Here is an 18,293-nt window from a genome sequence, read left to right on the forward strand (position 1 = left end):
TGTGTATGTGTTGTGTATATTTCTGAATAAACGTTACGTGTGTGCATTTTTGTAGTCATAGTATGTAAATAACACAGTTAATATCATCACAAGATCTAGGTAGACTATATATAAATATAATCATACGTATGTCCATATAAGTATCTAAGTGTACTATAAGTAATCATATTATGCATATATATATTCACTAATCACAAATTTTTATCTCACTATATACATTTTTAACATGTCATTTGATGGCTGCATAACTTTTTAATGAGAGCAGGTACCCTTATTTTCTTAATCACTATTTATAGATTTGAGGCAGTGTGGTATGTTACAGAGAATGGGAGTTTTGTAACCAGTTGGATCTGGTTTGACTTCCAGCTCTGCCACCTACGCGCTGGGTAGTTTTGGGCAAATCCATCGTCCTATGAGCTTCAGTTTCATCACTGGTAAGATGGCAGCTATAATGCAATACTTAGGGGGTTATAAGGGATTAGAGACATAAATGTAGAGCACCAGGTGCCTAACAAAAATGGAGGCAATTACTGGGAATTGGCAATCAATGCTGTTTCCATATTTTCACTAGTATAAATAACACTTGATGAACTTTTAATTGGGTGAAAATTTCTATTTAGAATTAGTCAACTGGACTCATTTTAGGTAATCCCAATTTTGTTGGCAACATCCAAAGCAGCACAGTCAGGGGCCAGTGGCACAGATGCCTTTTTTCTCCCCGAGGCCTAATCAGGGTGTTGATCTTGGCCGTGTCAATGTCATAGAAATTCTTCCCAGCCTGTCTGATCTGGTGTTGGTTGGCCTTGACATCCATGTTTGATGAATATGTTTGTTCTTAAAATTTCTCCCCTGCACTGTGGATTACTGAATGCCTTTCACCCTCAGCGCTAAGGTCTCCCTGGCTCTGTCTAATTCCTTAGCAGTCAGGAGAGCACCATCCTTCCAGGTGTGCTGTCTTACCTCGTCTGAAGGTACTTTATCCTGGAAAGCATGTCAAGATGTCCGGCGGAATACTGCTCGATCACATCCTTCACGTCATAAGGCCTCAAAGTCTCCTTGAATTTTTTTTTATAGAGACGGAATTGTAGAATTCTGCAAGGCAAAGTAGAGACATTTGTACATCAAGAGTGGCGAGTAAAGGAAATTATGATACAAGATGAGCAAACTCTGGGGCGGGGGAGGATAAAAGATCCAAAGAGAAACAACTTGATGAGAAGTTTCAACTCTTGGTCCTGGTTCTACCTCTTGGAAACACACTGAATGAGGCTAGCTGGTGTCTCTCCTTCATGACTACCTCCTTTTACTCATTTGAATAATAAATTCATAGTAACAATAAGAGCTAACATTTATTTCACATTCATTACATGCCAGACACTGAGCTAAGCGCATTTTTAACAATTTGCTAATAGATCAATTCACAGATGATGCAACTGTGGCCGAGAGAGCTCCAGCATCTTCCCAGGGCCATCTAGCTCATAACGTCAGAGTTTCCTTCAAACCAGGTTTGCACGCGGACAAGGCTCACGGTCCTAATCCTGTGTCACACTGCTTTCTATTTGAGGACAGCTGACATATCTCTTCCTCAATAGCCTCCTTAGTCTTTTGGCTTACGAGCTCCTGGAAGAGAAAAGCTAGCTTCTGTTCCCCGAGTTTTCTCAGGTTCTCAATTAAGTGGGGGCACCCAGAACTTGGAGATGCTGAACCCTCACCTCTATCTTCCTGGGAACCAATAAAGTCATCCTAGGTGATTAATGCTCCTTGAAATTCCCATCACGAGGTCAACTCTTGCTGAACATAGTGTCAGTTAAAACCTTTAATCATAGGCCAGGTAGGAAACACAGCTTCCCAGGTCCTCCCAGCTCATACTTGTACAGGTCTTTTATTTTTTGGCTGCATCGGGTCTTAGTTGTGGCACGCAGGATCTTTGCTGAGGCAACAGGTTTCTCTCTAGTTGTGGCGTTCGGGTTTTCTCTTCTCTTCTAGTTGTGGCATTCGGGTTTCTCTCTAGTTGTGGTGTTCGGGTTTTCTCTTTCTCTTCTCTTCTCGCTCGGGCTCAGTAGCATGTGGGATCTTAGTTCCCTGACCAGGGATCGAACCTGAGTCCCCTGCACTGTGAGGAGGATTCTTTACCACTGGACCGCCAGGGAAGTCCCCTGTACAGGTCTTTTTTGTGGTGCATTCAAGGCTCATCTTGTTTGTCATAGCCCATGGCGTCAGCCCCTAAACACTATTTTTGCCTATTGACTGTATATCCAACTCGCCATCCTTTCCAATTTTATGTCATTTTCTAAGCCTGCCCTTTACATAGCTCCATCTAAGGTAGGTATCAGGAACTATGGCTTGCAGGCCAAATCTGGCCCACTGCCTGTTTTAGAAAGCAAAGTTATGTTGGAACACAGTCCCAGTCATTCATTTATAGACTGTTTACAGCTGCTTTTGCACTACAAAATCAAAGTTGAGTACAGCAGAGACCTACGGATCATAAATCCTGACATATTTACTACCTGGCTCTTTACAGAAGAAGTTTGCCAACCCCTGAACTAAGGCATCAATGACAGTGCTAAAAAGGATGGGGCAGAAGCCAGACCATGAAGCATCCCGGCAGAGACCTCCCTCGAGCTTGACACAGATTCATTCATTGGTTTTCTTTGAATAAGACCATTCAACCAGTTATGAATCCAGGTAGCTGTGTTTTTATCCAGCCTCATTTCTGGGACATTGTACAGGATGGGATCACGAGGAACCAGGTCAGCGGCTTTGCTGAGGGTCACATATTATAAACTATTGTGCTCCCTGATCTACTGGACTGGAAATCTTCTGAAAATATCACGACTAGTTCTCAGAGACTCTGACTTAGTTTCCAGAATTCACTGCCACTATGGCGGAGTGCTTATAAGCCCACATCCTGGTCAAAGTTTCCTTGAAGTAGTAGCATATTTTTATTTTCTTGTGGAATTCAAAACAAAACAGAAATAGCCAGGGTGAATTACAGCCTTGTCTGAAGCAGACAAAAAAATCCTATCCGTGATTATCTTGTTGAAAATGCTAATTAAAAAAGAACTAGATGGATGAAGACAGACGGAAGAAAAGCTATTTTGAGTGAGAAGCCTTATAAAAGAAAACTCCATGTCAATACACCCCTGCCTGCCTCCCCAACATCCTTTAAAATAAATGGTGGCCGAAGCCAGACAAGAGGGTGACAGTCGGAAACACTGTCAGGGGCCTGTGGAAGCATTTTTATAAAACGGAGAGCAAGGGTCTCCCAGGATGACCTGCTAATGCAGCCGCTCCCTTAGAACTGACATAGTCTCTGGACTTGACTCAGGGGTTACCCGAGGGATCTTCTGCCCACCTTCCCAAAGCCCAAGAGCACTTTACAAGACCGCACCCTGTGGAGCTGAGCTGGGGCCTCAGGAGGCCCACAGGTAGGGAGGAGGGGGCGTTACCTGACGGCTCGGATGGCGGCCTTCAGGGTGGGGATCATGTCTTCGATGAGGAAGTCATTCCCGTAGCCCCTGTCCTCCGCTATGGGGTCGGCCGTCCCGGCATCTGGGAGGGAAGGAGACACATTATCAACGGCAGGCCACAGTACTCGGAAAGGCTCGGGGACCTGGTGCGGTCAGAGCCATCCAAACTCAGCCTCCTGCATCTCCATTCCCATTCCAGAAACCCCGGTGCGTCCTCCAGTTGTGACGTCATTCCGTCATTCCGACCCTCTCCTCATCTCCCTTCCGTTATCCAGATGTCTGGGTCAGAGGCGCCTGTAGGTCAGGACTGTTGCTGGGGGAGAAGGCTAGGATGGAGGTGATGTGAATTCCAGGGTTCCGGAGTGGCCGTTTGGAGGCAGCCAAGGGACACACGTGGGTGTTTATGAGACAGACCCGGGTTTGGATTCTTGCTCTGTCAGTCATTATCCTTGTGACCTTGACTTGGGGGGCGGTCACTTTCTGAGCCCTACTCATCCTCCCTTTTCGTAAGTGAAAGGGGCACACAGATGTGTTGCTCCTACAGCCCCCATGGGGCACTTCTCCAACACCTCTTCCCACCCCTGGGGGTGCTGAGGTCCCCAGGTGTCCAGATCACTCTGTACCTCGCCCCTCTCCATCCTTCAAGGTGACCTCGATGGCAATGCACCCATCAGGGCCACCCTTAGGATCCATGGTGGTATGTCCCAAGGCTCCCTGGAGGGGATGTGCAGACACATGTGGTGACCCTGGCCCAGGAGAACAGCTAACGTGGGCCCTCTGCTCTTGGAGTGAGTGCAGGGCTGAGGATAAGACAAGTGAGACGCTGATGCAGGGCAGCAGGAAAGGGCTACTTTGTAGACTGCAGGGTTCTTCCACAGGGAATGGAGGGAGGGAGGGAGGGGAGGAAGAGGGTGGGAGGAGGTGACAGGGAGGAGACAGGGTGAGGAAGAGGAAGGGCGTTACCTTCAGAGCTCTGCCAGAAAGCGTATGCTTTCATGCGGAAGGCGGTGCGGAAACGCTCTTTATTGTTTGAGCCAACAGGCTTTGGTTCTTTAGAAGGACTTTCTTCTATGGCATCTACATTCAGAGGGGTAAATAGCTTTCCTTTAGTATTGCTACCACGAGGATTAGAAAGGCGAACCCGATCCAAGAGACCCAGCTTTTGGCTACAAAATAAGCAAAAGTGAACAATTTTCCTCCTTGAGTGCAGGCTTTCGTAATTTCCCGTCCCTCTCCATAAAGACGCACACATCCTCTTCCACGCGGGAGTGGGACTCGCGCCTCCAGTGCTCAATCTGATTGAGCGGCTTGGAATGGGACAGGGCTTGGTTCAGTTCCTAGCTCGGCAACCGACTAGCTATTACACCTCAGGCGCGTTTCTCTGAGTTTCAGTTTCTTCATATGCTTAAGTGCAGCGTAAACGAGATCCAGGATATAAAATGCCAGCCTGTAGCAGCAGGCAGCAAAGAAGCTTCATTCCTCCTCCGCATCAATAACTTCCCTTGTACCACTCCGTGGTGCCCAGATAGTGACTCACAGAGGCGAAGCTTTATCAAGTGTTCCTTGAACAGAACTGAATGACATAAAGCAAGTGCCCTAACCTGGTGTCCACAGACACCCCGCCATGGACAGAACTTTGGGGGAGGTCCATGAGCTTGAATGGGAAAAACACTGCATTTTAAATTTACTAATTAGATTTTAATTCATTAATCTCAAACTGAAAATTAGCATGTCTTTCAATTATGAATGTATGAATAAACCCCAGTAATATCCTCAATGCCCCAGCCATGTCCTGTGACTTTCCACAACAGAAATCACAGGTCATTTTATATCCTGTTATCTCCAGGTATTGCCATGCTCGTCACTGCTTTGAAATTATGGTAGTATTCAACCTGCCACTACATCATGCCATTAGATTCAACACAAAGAAGCACGTATACGACTGCATCTCAAAAGTTTAAATATTTTGGTAATTACATTTCAACATTATCAGTTTCTTTTGTAACTGTCTGCCTTTTATTTATGGATTCAAAGTTGTTATTCTGAGAAAGGGTCCCGGGACTTCATTGTACTGCCAAAAGTCTTCTTGGCACAAAAAACAGTTAATGAGTCCAACAGAAAGTTGCCCTGGTGCAGAAACCATCTAGGTGTCCTCGGGCAAACCTGTGACCTTAACCAGACTCAGTTACCTCATCTTTAAAATAGGGATAAGCACGTCCCACTTCACTCGGTTGCAGTGGGATCATGCCTGTCAAGGATTTGGCATGGAGCCTGGGATACAGTCGGGGCTCTATAAATAGTAGTTTCTCCCTCTGTCTCTTAGCCTCTGCCCCTCACCTGAGTGGGCACAGGAGGGAAGTCCTTTTGTGTGGTACAGACCAGAGAGACCCATAGTGCTTGTTTCACACGTCAGTACACTCAGCTCAGCTGCGTTCTCTCCATCACCCACACGGGGCTTGGTACCCAGCAGGTGTGCATGTACTTGTGGGAGAAGTGAGTGAACAAATGAATATGACTATGGGTGGTCAGGTCAGCTTTGCATCAGCCTGAGATAACTGAGTGTTTCTAAAGTCTGCGTCTGGTTATGAGAGCCAGAAGCCGCTGCCATCTCTGTGGCTTGGGGTGGTGAGGAGGTCCTGGCGGTGGAGCTGCAGAGGTGGGAGCACCTCGTGCCGAGCAGGTGCCTTACGCTCTCTGAGCACCGGGTCCTCATCGGTTAAGTGGGCCTAACAACACTTTGCTTAGGAGAGATTTGGGGAGCATTACATATGATAATGTCTGTAATGCTTCTTGTCTTCAGCCTGGCATAGAGAAGCCACTAAGAAGTATTTCATTAATGAACGAACGAACAAGTGGATGAGTAATTGTTACACCTGACTCCTTCTGGACTGTTCTCTCTCGCCCGGCATTGTTACATGAATACACGTACATGCCCAGAGTAGATTCAGAGAAGTGCCAGTACTCAGATGACGCCACATTTCCTGAGCTGGTCGAAGTTTTCAGGGTGGTTTCCTGACCAGTACTAGGTAAATGACTAATGAGAATAAATCAGGGTCCAGGGGCTCAAAATACTAAACAAGGCAGGATGCCAACTGAACACACAGAGAAGGCTTTCCTAGCCATGAGCTAAGGGAGAAGGGGACTTGAGGTCAGTCACTTCTCAGGCCGTCTGCTTCCTGGCCCCTGCCTACCTGTCTTGCTATACCGCCAAGCGGATCCATCATTCCATCAGTACCAAGCCCCTTGCCCATCCCCACGTCCCCTCCTGCATGCCTTGGTGCACTCAGCCATGCCTTCCTTGCCTTCTCAGTTGACCTCATTCCCATCTGCCCTTTAAAACTGCCCAAGGGTCCCCTCTTGGAAACTAAGTTCTCCCCATCTGTTCCAAAGACAGGCTGTGTTTTTCTCCGTCTCTGTGTCTGGTACACAGGGTAGAAGCTGTACATTCCCACACCCGCCCACCCCACTCGACTGTGTGGTCCTGGCAAAGAAAGGACTCTGCCTGGTTATCTCTGAACCCACCCCACAGCCCTGCTCAGCACAGCCTGATGGTCAGGACTCTGGGGCAAAACTGGCCTGAGGGGAAACGTCCTAAAAAACATGTAACCTAGGACACAGAACTCATGCCGTCTGGTCCTCAGCTCCTTCACGGGCACAATGATGAGGGCCAGCCCATGTTACATGTGGCTGTGGAAGGGTTAAGTGAGGGAATACGTGTAAAGTGCTTAGCTGACTGTCTGGGATGCGGATGTGAGAAGCTTTCAATAAATGCTGGCTGTCCCCATTATCTCGGTAAATAATCCTCTTCCTACAGAAGCAGTAGAAAGCTAACGACATGTGTGAAAAGGATGGATAAAATTTCCTGAGCCACAAAAAAGTGGTTTTTTTTTTTTTTTTTTTTTTTAATGAACTGAGATGAGTTCTCAGGATTTATGTATTATTTTACAGTACTTCTTCTCAATGCTAGTCTCAAACACTCACCACTGTCACAGAACTTGACCTGGGCAGGAGATAAGTGTATGAGAAGCTTAATTTTAAACTAAGCAAGACAAAAGTAAAAAAAGTAATGGCGGCCACTTTGTCCTGATTTGAAATCTCAGGACAACTGCTGACTATCAGATAATGAAAGAACTCTCTTGGTTCTCTCTCTGTTGGGATTTAGGATTCGCTTGTTTGGCATTTAAATGTTTCCCTGCAACTTCCAACAGTCTGAATTGCTTTGGCTGTGTTCACTTAATACCCCACTGGTCACAGAGCTCGTTTTATGAGAGATGGATTCTGACAGCATTAGGAATCCAGATGTGTCGGGCACGAGTCAGGAACCTCGGCTCTGAATTACGGCCATTGAGCCTAAGAGGCTTAACGGAATTCTTTCTCCAGCAAAGTGGGTGATCAGCTTACTTCTTAATTGTGTTGCCTGAAATCCAAGACCCCAAAGGATTATCAAACGCAAGGCAAAGTTCATCCTTGAAACTCAAAACCCATCTCTGCCCTTCTCCGTATGGATTTCTAGTGCGTGATTCAGGCTGTGTGTTATGGAGGCTATGCTGGGTCTCGCAAGAAAAGCTCTCCTTGAAGCTGACATCAGATCCCCTTGGAAAGCCGGGGTCCCTGATTTGTTAAGTGCAGACAAATGACTTCCAAACACGAATTGGGAAAACTGCAAATAGAGACTAAGGATGGCAAAAGTAAAGTCAAGGCTGTTCTTTCCTGGCAAAGTTGTTCAGCCCCTGCCCTGGGCTCCTGCCCCAGGGAACTCTAAGTTGTGTTAAGCTCCACGCAGTTCCCTGATTTCCCAGCCTTGGCACGAGTGGTGACCTGTATCTAGGAAAACCTTCATCCCTTCTTTTATCCAAAAGACCGACTTTTTGTCTGAAACTTCGTCCAAATATCAGTCCCGAGGCACACTTCCACTCTTGGTCCAGTTAGATATCCATTCACTGTGCTTTTTTTTTTTTTTGAGGTACGCGGGTCTCTCACTGTTGTGACCTCTCCCGTTGCAGAGCACAGGCTCCGGACGCGCAGGCTCAGCGGCCATGGCTCACGGGCCCAGCCGCTCCGTGGCATGTGGGATGTTCCCGGACCGGGGCATGAACCCGTGTCCCCTGCGTCGGCAGGCGGACTCTCAACCACTGCGCCACCCGGGAAGCCCTCACTGTGCTTTCTTAAAGACTTTTCTCAACCATGGCGCTTGGCCACCATAATGAAATCTCTGACTTTCAAGGGACTCTCTCTCTCATTTTGCCCCCAATGGCATGTCTGGAATCGCACTTGATTGACATCACTTGGAGAGTGCTACTGGCTTCTAGTGGGTCAAGGCCAGGGATGCTGCTAAACTTCCTACAATGCACACAGGGTGGCCCCACAGCAAAAACTTATCCCACCCAAAACGTCAACGGAGCTGAGCATAAGAAACCCAAAGCGTAAGCTATCTGTTCAGAAACTGTACTTTGTCTAATGATCCAGCATCTAACACAGTGCCTGGCACATAGTAAGCACTGAAAACACTGTTACGATGTTGGGTGAAAGAAGGAAGGAATAATAATATTTGACCTTCTGATTAAGAAAATGAACCCAACTTCAGCTGAGGGAGGATGTGCTGTAGAGTGGAAAGAGTGTTGCCTTTGGGAGAAGAGAACTGGGTTCAGATCGCTGCCCTGCAGGTAGTATTTTTTAACTTGGGTAAGGCGTTAACTCTTTCTGATTCCGTTTTTTTTTTCACCTGTAAAATAGAGCTAATGTTATGTATTTATTCCACAAAAATGTGTTCTACATCTTGAAAATGCTAGGCTCTTAGTAACTTGCTAAGGTAATAGTTGTGACTAAAACAGACGTGGTTTACAGCCTCCAGTGAGCTTACAATAAGGTCAAGAAATCACACACTAGGCAAACAGATATATGTATTGTTGGAAATCTGACCAGTGTCGATGAAGAAAATGTTGCCTGTCAGATCAGTAAACAAAGGATGTTGCAGCCATCAGGCCATCACATTACAGCTGCCCCAAAGGTGAGCCCTGAGGGAGCTCAGGATGGAAACACGATGCCCCCCAAGGTGCACTCTGAGGGGCTTCAGGATGAGAAAGTACCAGATACTGGCCCTGGAGAGCTGAGGTGCCTACAGTGGAATGATTTCAGTGAGCCCAGACTTTTGCATCTTCCCATACATAGAAAAGCACTAAATTCCTTAACCTGAGATGCCAGGTTTTCTTTAATGAACAGTAAACTTTCGATGTTCTGACCACCCGGTCTTTGTGGCAGAAACTCCTATATATCCTGGATGCTCTTTGGAACGGTCCCTCAGAGCGATCTGCGAGGCTGCAACCAGGGCTTAAGTCCTCAGAAAGTCTGCCGAATAAAAATTAATTCTCAACTTCTAGGTGGTGCATTTTTTTTCAGTCAACACCAGGAAACAAAGAGAGCGCAGTAACAGAGAATATCATGCGGTCACCTTAGGTAGGGTGGTCAGGGAAGGCCTCGGGTGGATGGGAAGAACAATCAGAGAACCAGTTTCAGTGGTTCAGGTTCAAGATAATGGTGGCTCCAGACATGGAAGCTGAGACTGGAAGAGTAAGAAGAAGCAAGGCTTCAAAGAAAAGGAGTGAGACCTCTCCAGGCAGAAGACTCGCACGTGGCTGCAAAGGGTGTGAGGGCTGGTTTATGTCACTGAAGGGAGCGCACGTGACCAAAAATACGTGAATGGGGGACAAAGGGCAAGATGGGATCAGAGGCCAGGTCGGTCAGGGATTTTTAGAAATAGAATTCAAAAATAGGAAGAGGAAAATAGGAATTTCTATTTTATTCTAGGGTCTACCTGCAGACACCCAAAGAGTTCTAAGAAGGAAAGAGGATATCAACTTTGCTTTTAAAAAGAATTCACATGTTCATAGCAGCACTGTTCACAATAGCCAAAAGGCGGAAACCACCCAAATGTCCGTGGATGGAAGGATGAATGAATAAACAAAACGCAGTATAAACATACGACGGAGCCTTAAAAAGGAAGGAAATTCTGCCACGTGCTACAACATGGATGAACCTTGAGGATATTATGCTCAGTGAAGTAAGCCAGTCGCCAAAGGACAAATGCTGTATGATTACACTCATAGGAGGTGTCTAAAGCAGTCAAACCTGCAGAAGCAGGAAGCTGAATGGTGGTTTTCAGGGGCTGGAGGGAGGAGGAAATGGGGAGCTGCTGTATAATGGGTGCAGAGTTTCAGTTTTATAAGACAAAGAAGTTCAGGAGATTGGTTGCACAACAATATGAATATATTTAACGGTACTGAAATGTACATTTAAAAATGGTTAAGACAGTAAATTTTACGTGTATGTTACCACAATAAAAACATTTTTTTAAAAAAGGGAACACCGGGCTTTCCTGGTGGCGCAGTGATTGGGAGTCCGCCTGCCGATGCAGGGGACACGGGTTCGTGCCCCGGTCTGTGAGCCATGGCCGCTGAGCCTGCGCGTCCGGAGCCTGTGCTCTGCAATGGGAGAGGCCACGACAGTGAGAGGCCCGTGTACCGCAAAAAAAAAAAAAAAAAAGCAACAAAAAAGGGAACACCGTGGCTGCTCCATGGAGAATGGATTGGAGGAAAGCAAGGAAACAATGAAAGACCAAAGAAGATGCCACTGAAGTTTCCTAAGCTGGTGGCTTGGACTTGGGTGACTGCAGGGGGAAGGAGGAGACCAGCACTTGGACATTTATTCTGGAGAAGAACCACAACAGTCTTCCTTGATGGATTCTGTGTGGCCACGAGGGCAAGAGGCAGGTAAGGCACCACTCCTGGGTTTCTGGCTACACAAATGGGTGGGTGGGGACACGATTTTTTTTTTTTACAGTGATGCCATTTTGTCTTCAGTTGAGCAAAAGGAGCAAAACAGGTTTGGAGAAGAAATCAGAAGTTGAGTTTGGCAGTCCCTTGTCTTCACACACATACACACTTGATACAAGACTGTGGTGTGAAGCAGATCTTAGTAAATGGTGAGGATTTGCCTCACAACTCAAACAACTTAGGTTGAATATTAGACGTCACTCTTAAAGTACTTTTGGAATTTGGAATATAAAAATATAAATAAGTTTTGGTTTGTATGTGTTAAAGAAACACTGGGAAGATACCTAAAAACTGAAAAAGATTATTTATGGGGTGTAGGAGGGTGGAATGGGGTAGACAGGGATGGAAGTTGTACAAAGATGTTTTACTGTTTGCCTCTATATTATTTTGACTAATGAACCATGTAAATTTGTTTTAAGAAACTTAAAATTAAAAAATCATTTAGACTGTCTCCATTGGGAAAATTTCTCAGTGGTTATACCTTCCTGCCGTATATCCTCCTCTCCCTTCCCATTTCTCCTCCTTATATACTCCCTCCAGGGTTGAGTCCTCCTCTGTTCCAATCTAGATTCTTCTCACTTCCAATTCAATTAAACTCTCTTTTGTCTCTACTCTCACACTCAGCTCTTGGGCCCACGTTTGCACATTAAAAGCTCATAGAAGTGTTCATATGAACAAAATACAAAGAGAACCTTAGGAGTGGTACTTTTAAATACAATTCTTGCCCTTCCCCTCCAGGATACAGAATAAGATGAGATCGTGGGGGGGAGGTGTCAGTGAAGCTGTGATATCAGAGAGAAGTTGGAAGGGAGACAACCCAATAGGTAAGGTTAAAAAATATCAGAGGCAAACGGTGCTCAGTAAACAACTTTGCTTGGGACCAACCTGACTATATTCTCTGTCTCCTTATGCCATCTTTGTTGGACATGTGTGTCCTGGATAAGCTATAAATATGTTTTCTTTAAAAAACAAAAATCAAAATTTGAGCTTGGGACAAGTTACTTTGAGGAAGACTGAGAGGCACCCTGTCAAATAAATAGTTGGGGACCTTATCTTTCTTATTCATAGCTATATTCCCTAAAAGGGCTTCTGGTACACAGGAGGGTCTTAATAAATATTCATTGGATAGGTGGATGGACGGATGAACAGATGGACGATGATGGATGGATGATGGGTGATGGATGGGTGGATGATGGATGATGGGTGATGTATTATGAATGATGGATGGGTGGATGGACAGGTGGACGGATGATGGATGGATGATGGATGGGTGGATGGACAGATGGACGGATGATGGATGGATGATGGATGATGGATAGTTGGATGATGAATAAACCAAGAGTACAGTGTCACTGCAGCCAAGAGTACAGTGTCACTGCAGCCAACTGAAGAGTCTTTTGAAGAAATGGTCAATCTGTCTTGTTCTGTTTGTTCAGCTCAATGAGCACAAACTGGGTAACCGGCACAGAGCAGCCAATCCCACCTACAGGAGTTAAAGCCCTGATTTTGTCCCTTCTCTTTTTCATTCTTTCTTCCTTCCCTCTTTACACATGGGAAAGGCAGAGCCTACACAAGACCAGCAGTCCCCTTTTAGAGGCTCCCTCAGCACCATGGTCTACCCTGAAAAAGGCAGAGAAAGCACAGAGAGAATAAAAATCTGTCACCATCCACGTGCCAAACCTTTGAGGCTTTGGTGCCCTGCTTTTCTCTCTGAGAAAAAGCTATGAATGAAAGTCGCTATCTCGCCTATGTTTGTTTTTCATTAAAACGAGAGATCTTAATTGGGAATTAGATGACAATGAAAATGGCGTGGTCGTCAGCATCCTGGTACTTCACGGTAGAGCTAGGAGAACTCACATCCTTTGTTTCTAGCTACGATATAAATTCCTCTATAGAGAAATGAAGACTCATTTATTTAGGCATTTTGCACATTTTTCTCTGCATGCTCTTCTTTACTGACCTAATGAGTTGGCGTTTCTAGGGATTTCTCATACAGAAATAGATGGCCCATGGAAAGATTAATTAGAGCCCTAGTCCCTCCCTCAGCCCCATGTAAAGCCACTCAGCCCTTAACAGTCAAGTCAAAGGAAAGCACCTCAGGGATCCTCTCCTGATGTGTTGTTCCAGGTAGAACTTAGATTTCCCTTCCTCTGCTCGCCTTCTCTGTACTCCTGTGTCTGTAATATCCCCATACCAGCACCCTCCACACTACATTGTTCTTTTTTGGTTGACATATCCACCTCCCCCATCAGACTGTGAGTGCCTTCCCCATTACACTGTGAGTCCCAATTCCCTGGGAATCTCTAGGGCCTGAGGCAAAGCAGGGCTCTTAATGTTTGGGTTATGGAAGGAAGGACAGAAGGAAGGAAGGAAGGAAGGAAGGAAGGAAGGAAGGAAGGAAGGACGGAAGGAAGGGAGGGAGGGGAAAACCATTGCCAAGCTAAGATTCAAACCTATGCTGATCTGACTCCTAAGCTGGCCTTACAGCATGTGGGAAAAGATCCTCGGCACAGAAAACCCAGAAATGTGGGTGTCAATCAGGATAAGGACAGTAATAATAATAAAAGCAAACCTTACGCAGTATTTGCCAGGTTAAGGCTCTATTCACACTTAATCCTTACGATAGCCCTAGGAGGTAGGTATTCTTACTATAACCATTATATAGATGAGAAAACTGAGGCACAAAGGTTTGGCAATGTGCCCAAATCATACTGTCAAAAAATCTTCCAAGAGGCTTCCCTGGTGGCGCAGTGGTTGACAGTCCGCCCGCCGATGCAGGGGACATGGGTTCGTGCCCTGGTCCGGGAAGATCCCACATGCCGCGGAGCGGCTGGGCCCGTGAGCCATGGCCGCTGAGCCTGCGCGTCTGGAGCCTGTGCTCCGCAACGGGAGAGGCCACAACAGTGAGAGGCCCGCGTACCGCAAAAAAAAAAAAAAAGTCTTCCAAGTGGCCTGTAACTCACATTATCTAATGTGGCAAAACGATGCGGGACCAATTCTGCTACTGTGGCCACAAACTCACAACACACAGGAAGTGGCTTAGGAATCCCTTGGTCCAGCTTCTGTGATGAGGCAGCCGAGGGCTAGGGGGCTGGTGGTTCCTAATGGACTGTCTGGGCTGAGGAAGGAAAGCGGTGGATAAAGCAGGGACCAGGAGGTAGGGTCATGATAGGACTGACTCCTGGGCTGTAGGAAGAACACTGTGATTTTAAAATAACCCTGATATATTGATCTGGTTCACTCTCATCTGGACAGGTTTGCAAAGTTAGCTCTGCTGAGCTCAAGGATCTATTTGTTTCCTCTGATCCAGCATGTCTGGAGATCTATGAGCACGATTCCAGAACACTTGCAGCTGGTGCTCCGAGGACACGCAGACTCACACACTGATGGAAGAGTGAGAAACTGTGTATTTTTCTGTGTTGGTTTCCTGAAAGGATTATTTTTCCCATGTTTCCAAATCTCATGGATGAGTAACACACCAAATGAGCAGAACTAATCTCTAGTGAGCGTTTACTTCTGCCGGACCACAGGCGTCATTCCAAGCAGCCTATGAGGTTAGCACTATTATTATCCCCTTCCACGTATGAGGACGAGGACACAGAGAGGTTGCAGAAGTTGCTCAAGATCACACAGCTCATAAGCAGAGCAGCCAGGTTTTGCAGTCTGATAGTCTGACTCTGGAGTCTGTCTCAGCCGGAGAGGCAAGGAGGGTCTGTTACAGGAGGTGACGTTTGGCAGAGTCTCAGATGAAGTGAAGGAGCAAGCGGAACAAAGAGGTAAGAGTTCCTGGCCGAGAGAGAACAAGTGCCAGGATCAAGAGTCTGCGAGATGAACTGACCTCACTCTCTTCTCCTGGAGGACGAGGACGGCATGACGACCACCTGTGCTGTGGTGGGACTCAGCCTGCATGGCCTGATGCAGTCAGACAGACCTATATCTGAAGTCCTCATCTTGGCTATTTCTGTCCTTGGCTGAGGTCTAAGTTACATACACGCTTGAGCTCAATTTTCTCCTAAGGAATATGATTGTACGATATCTCTTTCATTCAATCATTTATTTATACATTCAGCAAATTTATGGAGTACATCCTACATTTCAGGCACAGTGTTAGCCCTATCAAACTCGTAGAGAGGAAGAGGGAATTTTAAAAGTTTTGACTGTCTATGAAGTAAATGCGGGACGGCCCTGGTGGTGCAGTGGTTAAGAACCCATCCACCAACGCAGGGGACACGGGTTCAAGCCCTGGTCGGGGAAGATCCCGCATGCCGCAGAGCAACTAAGCCCGTGCGCCACAACTACTGAGCCCACGAGCCACAACTACTGAAGTCCACGTGCTCTAGGGTCCGTGTCCACAACAAGAGAAGCCACCACAATGAGAAGCCCGTGCACCGCAACGAAGAGTAGCCCCCGCGTGCCACAACTAGAGAAAAGCCCGCACGTAGCAACGAAGACCCAATGCAGCCAAAAATAAATGAATAAATAAATTTATAAAAAAAATAAAGTAAACGCTTCCTTAGGGGAAGTGCTGAGTCCTACTTAAGGGCACCATGAGTGGGGCATCTAAACTAGGTGAGAAGGGGTGAGGCGATGGTTGTCAACTGTCTCCATCTTTACAAGAATTAATTAAGACGATCTATGGAAACTGCTCAGCCCCTACCAAGCCCACAACGGAAGCTGGCTCTCTTCTTTCTCAGAGTCATAGGTCCCGAGAAGGAAGCATACAGTGATCAAAGGCAACCTCCCAGCCATTGTAGGAAGTCAGGGGGCTTCTGTTCCTCAAACAAGCCTGCATAAAATCAAATCAGTCAAGACAGTCCCATCCTTGGGACCAAAGAAGCTCAGCTCTCTTGACCCTTTGCGGGGGGTGTGGTGGGGACACGCACTAGCTTTATAAGAAACTACAGGTATGAGCTCTTTCCAACAAGCTGACTAAAATGTTCCTTTAATTTTTTTTTTTTTTTTTTTTTTTTTTTTGCGGTACGTGGGCCTCTCACTGTTGTGGCCTCTCCCGTTGCGGAGCACAGGCTCTGGACGCGCAGGCTCAGCGGCCATGGCTCACGGGCCCAGCCGCTCCGCGGCATGTGGGATCTTCCCGGACCGGGACACGAACCCATGTCCCCTGCATCAGCAGGCAGATTCTCAAGCACTGCGCCACCGGGGAAGCCCAAAATGTTCCTTTCCTTATCCCAACAGAGAACCAGGAGCTGTTAAGTTAAAGAGGATATAACTCTTTCCTTGGGCTGACAAACAGATGTGTGGGCCACCTGTGTTAGAAGGTGTCAAGAAGATGAACTCCAAATCTGATTCTGCCTATTTAGAAATAATAATAAAGTAAGATAGAAACGCCAGTCAGCTGGCAGCCTGTTGAAGAAGCTGATGGTATACCAGTGAGTATTCATCGAACGCACACGTACATTGCTGACCATTCTCTGGTCTCCTTGTTCCCTGCCTTCTTCGGTCAAAGAATTGATCCCTCTGTCGACAATTCACCCATCCTTCCTCCAGATCTCCAGCACCGCCTCCAAGCTTCACGGCTACAATCACGCCTGCCATCTCACCTGCCAATCTATCAGCCAAACCTATTCGTTGTTCAAGTCAAAAGTGCTGCACCCGAGCCTGGATGAGGGAGGCTGAGTGGCTTATGTAACTGACCTAGCTCTTCCTGAAGAGGAGGAGCCAGAAAACACCCAGCGACTCTAACCCCAAGAAATCATGGAATGTCCTTTTCCTCTGTATGTGCCCCTGGCAGAGTGGAGAGTTCTTGACAGAGGCATGAGTAAGCTGATGAGCAGATTTCAGAGCCCATTTTCAATACCTGGAGAAGCATGCCCGGCAAAGCTGCAAAATGTTAAACCAAACTGCCTAGTCCAGTGCACAGCGGTATTTTGCTCATACATTCCAATTTGGCTAAATTCTGTTCGTGTCTCCATAGAAAAGGATATAAAGGTCAATGCAGTAATTCACTTGCAGTGTCAACACCTGCATGATTTAAAACCCCATCAGTCATGAGATGAGGGGGAAAGAGAACTCCATGGGGAGTCCTGAGATCACGTAACCCCTCGAGCTCATGATTTCTGTAACTTGGGGTGAGCCTGCCCTCTTGGGGGGACTCATTTCTGTAAAAGCATCCAGAGGAGGATCTCTGAGGCATCTTCCCGCTCTGCCTCTGTGAGACATGAGCTGCTGCAGGTCCTCTAGCAAATGTCTCCTGACACTGTCACTGTCAGTGGTCAGCCCTCCTTCACAATCTCCCCAAATGCCCCCTGGAGTCTGGACTGGTTCTGACCACGAAATGCTCCTTCCATTTGAAAGTCTGCGTAAAGGAGGGACAAAGTCCGAACTGTGTCTTTGTCTGTGAGTTAACTGGTGCTGTCTGTTCCTTCCAGGCAGGATTAAGGGGTTCCCATACAGATGGCCCAGGGTCCCACCACCTCCTCTGCCCAATCTGTCAGCTCTAGAAGGACAACAGCTGAGTTGGTGTCCAGGAGATTAACTGGGAGGCTTTACAAGTACTTTGTCAACAATAATACCTTAAATCTATATTATATACATAATGTATATTTACACATATAATTATTTCTATTTATAAATGCAGGTGGCTTTCCATATCTGCAGGTCCCGCATTCACAGGTTCAGCCAGGTGAGGATCAAAAATATTCGAAAAAAATTTTTCAGAAAGTTTCAAAACACAAAAGTTGAATTTGCCACATACAGGGAACGATTTACAGAGCATTTATGTTGTCTTTACAACTATTGATATAGCACTTGCACTGTATTAGGTATTATAACTAATCTAGAGATGATTTAAAGTACACAGAAGGATGCGCATAGGTTATATGCAAACACTCTGGCATTTTATACAAGGGACTTGAGCATCTGCGGATCTGGGTATCCTTGAGGGTCCTGGAAACAACCCCCTGTGGATATAGAGGGATGACTTATATACAAACAGTTAAACTGTTTGCGAGAGATGGTCCTCCTTTACAATCTCGAGCAG

The 18,293-nt window shown here is 46.4% G+C and overlaps 1 protein-coding gene across 1 annotated transcript in view; it reads right to left on the bottom strand.

The window, feature by feature from the left end:
• The window catches only part of KCNQ3 (potassium voltage-gated channel subfamily Q member 3), a gene marked incomplete at both ends in the record, with an annotated part of 289,299 nt that overhangs the window by 6,158 nt on the left and 264,848 nt on the right, over window positions 1–18,293 (bottom strand). The window contains 3 exons of the mRNA XM_082858910.1: window positions 961–1,092; window positions 3,447–3,549; window positions 4,431–4,633. Coding sequence (XP_082715036.1) covers window positions 961–1,092; window positions 3,447–3,549; window positions 4,431–4,633 — 438 coding nt within the window. The remainder of the gene's footprint in view (window positions 1–960; window positions 1,093–3,446; window positions 3,550–4,430; window positions 4,634–18,293) is intronic.

This window comes from Leucopleurus acutus, assembly GCF_964270905.1.
Source record: "Leucopleurus acutus genome assembly, chromosome: 17".
In the NCBI taxonomy this organism is placed as follows: domain Eukaryota; kingdom Metazoa; phylum Chordata; class Mammalia; order Artiodactyla; family Delphinidae; genus Leucopleurus; species Leucopleurus acutus.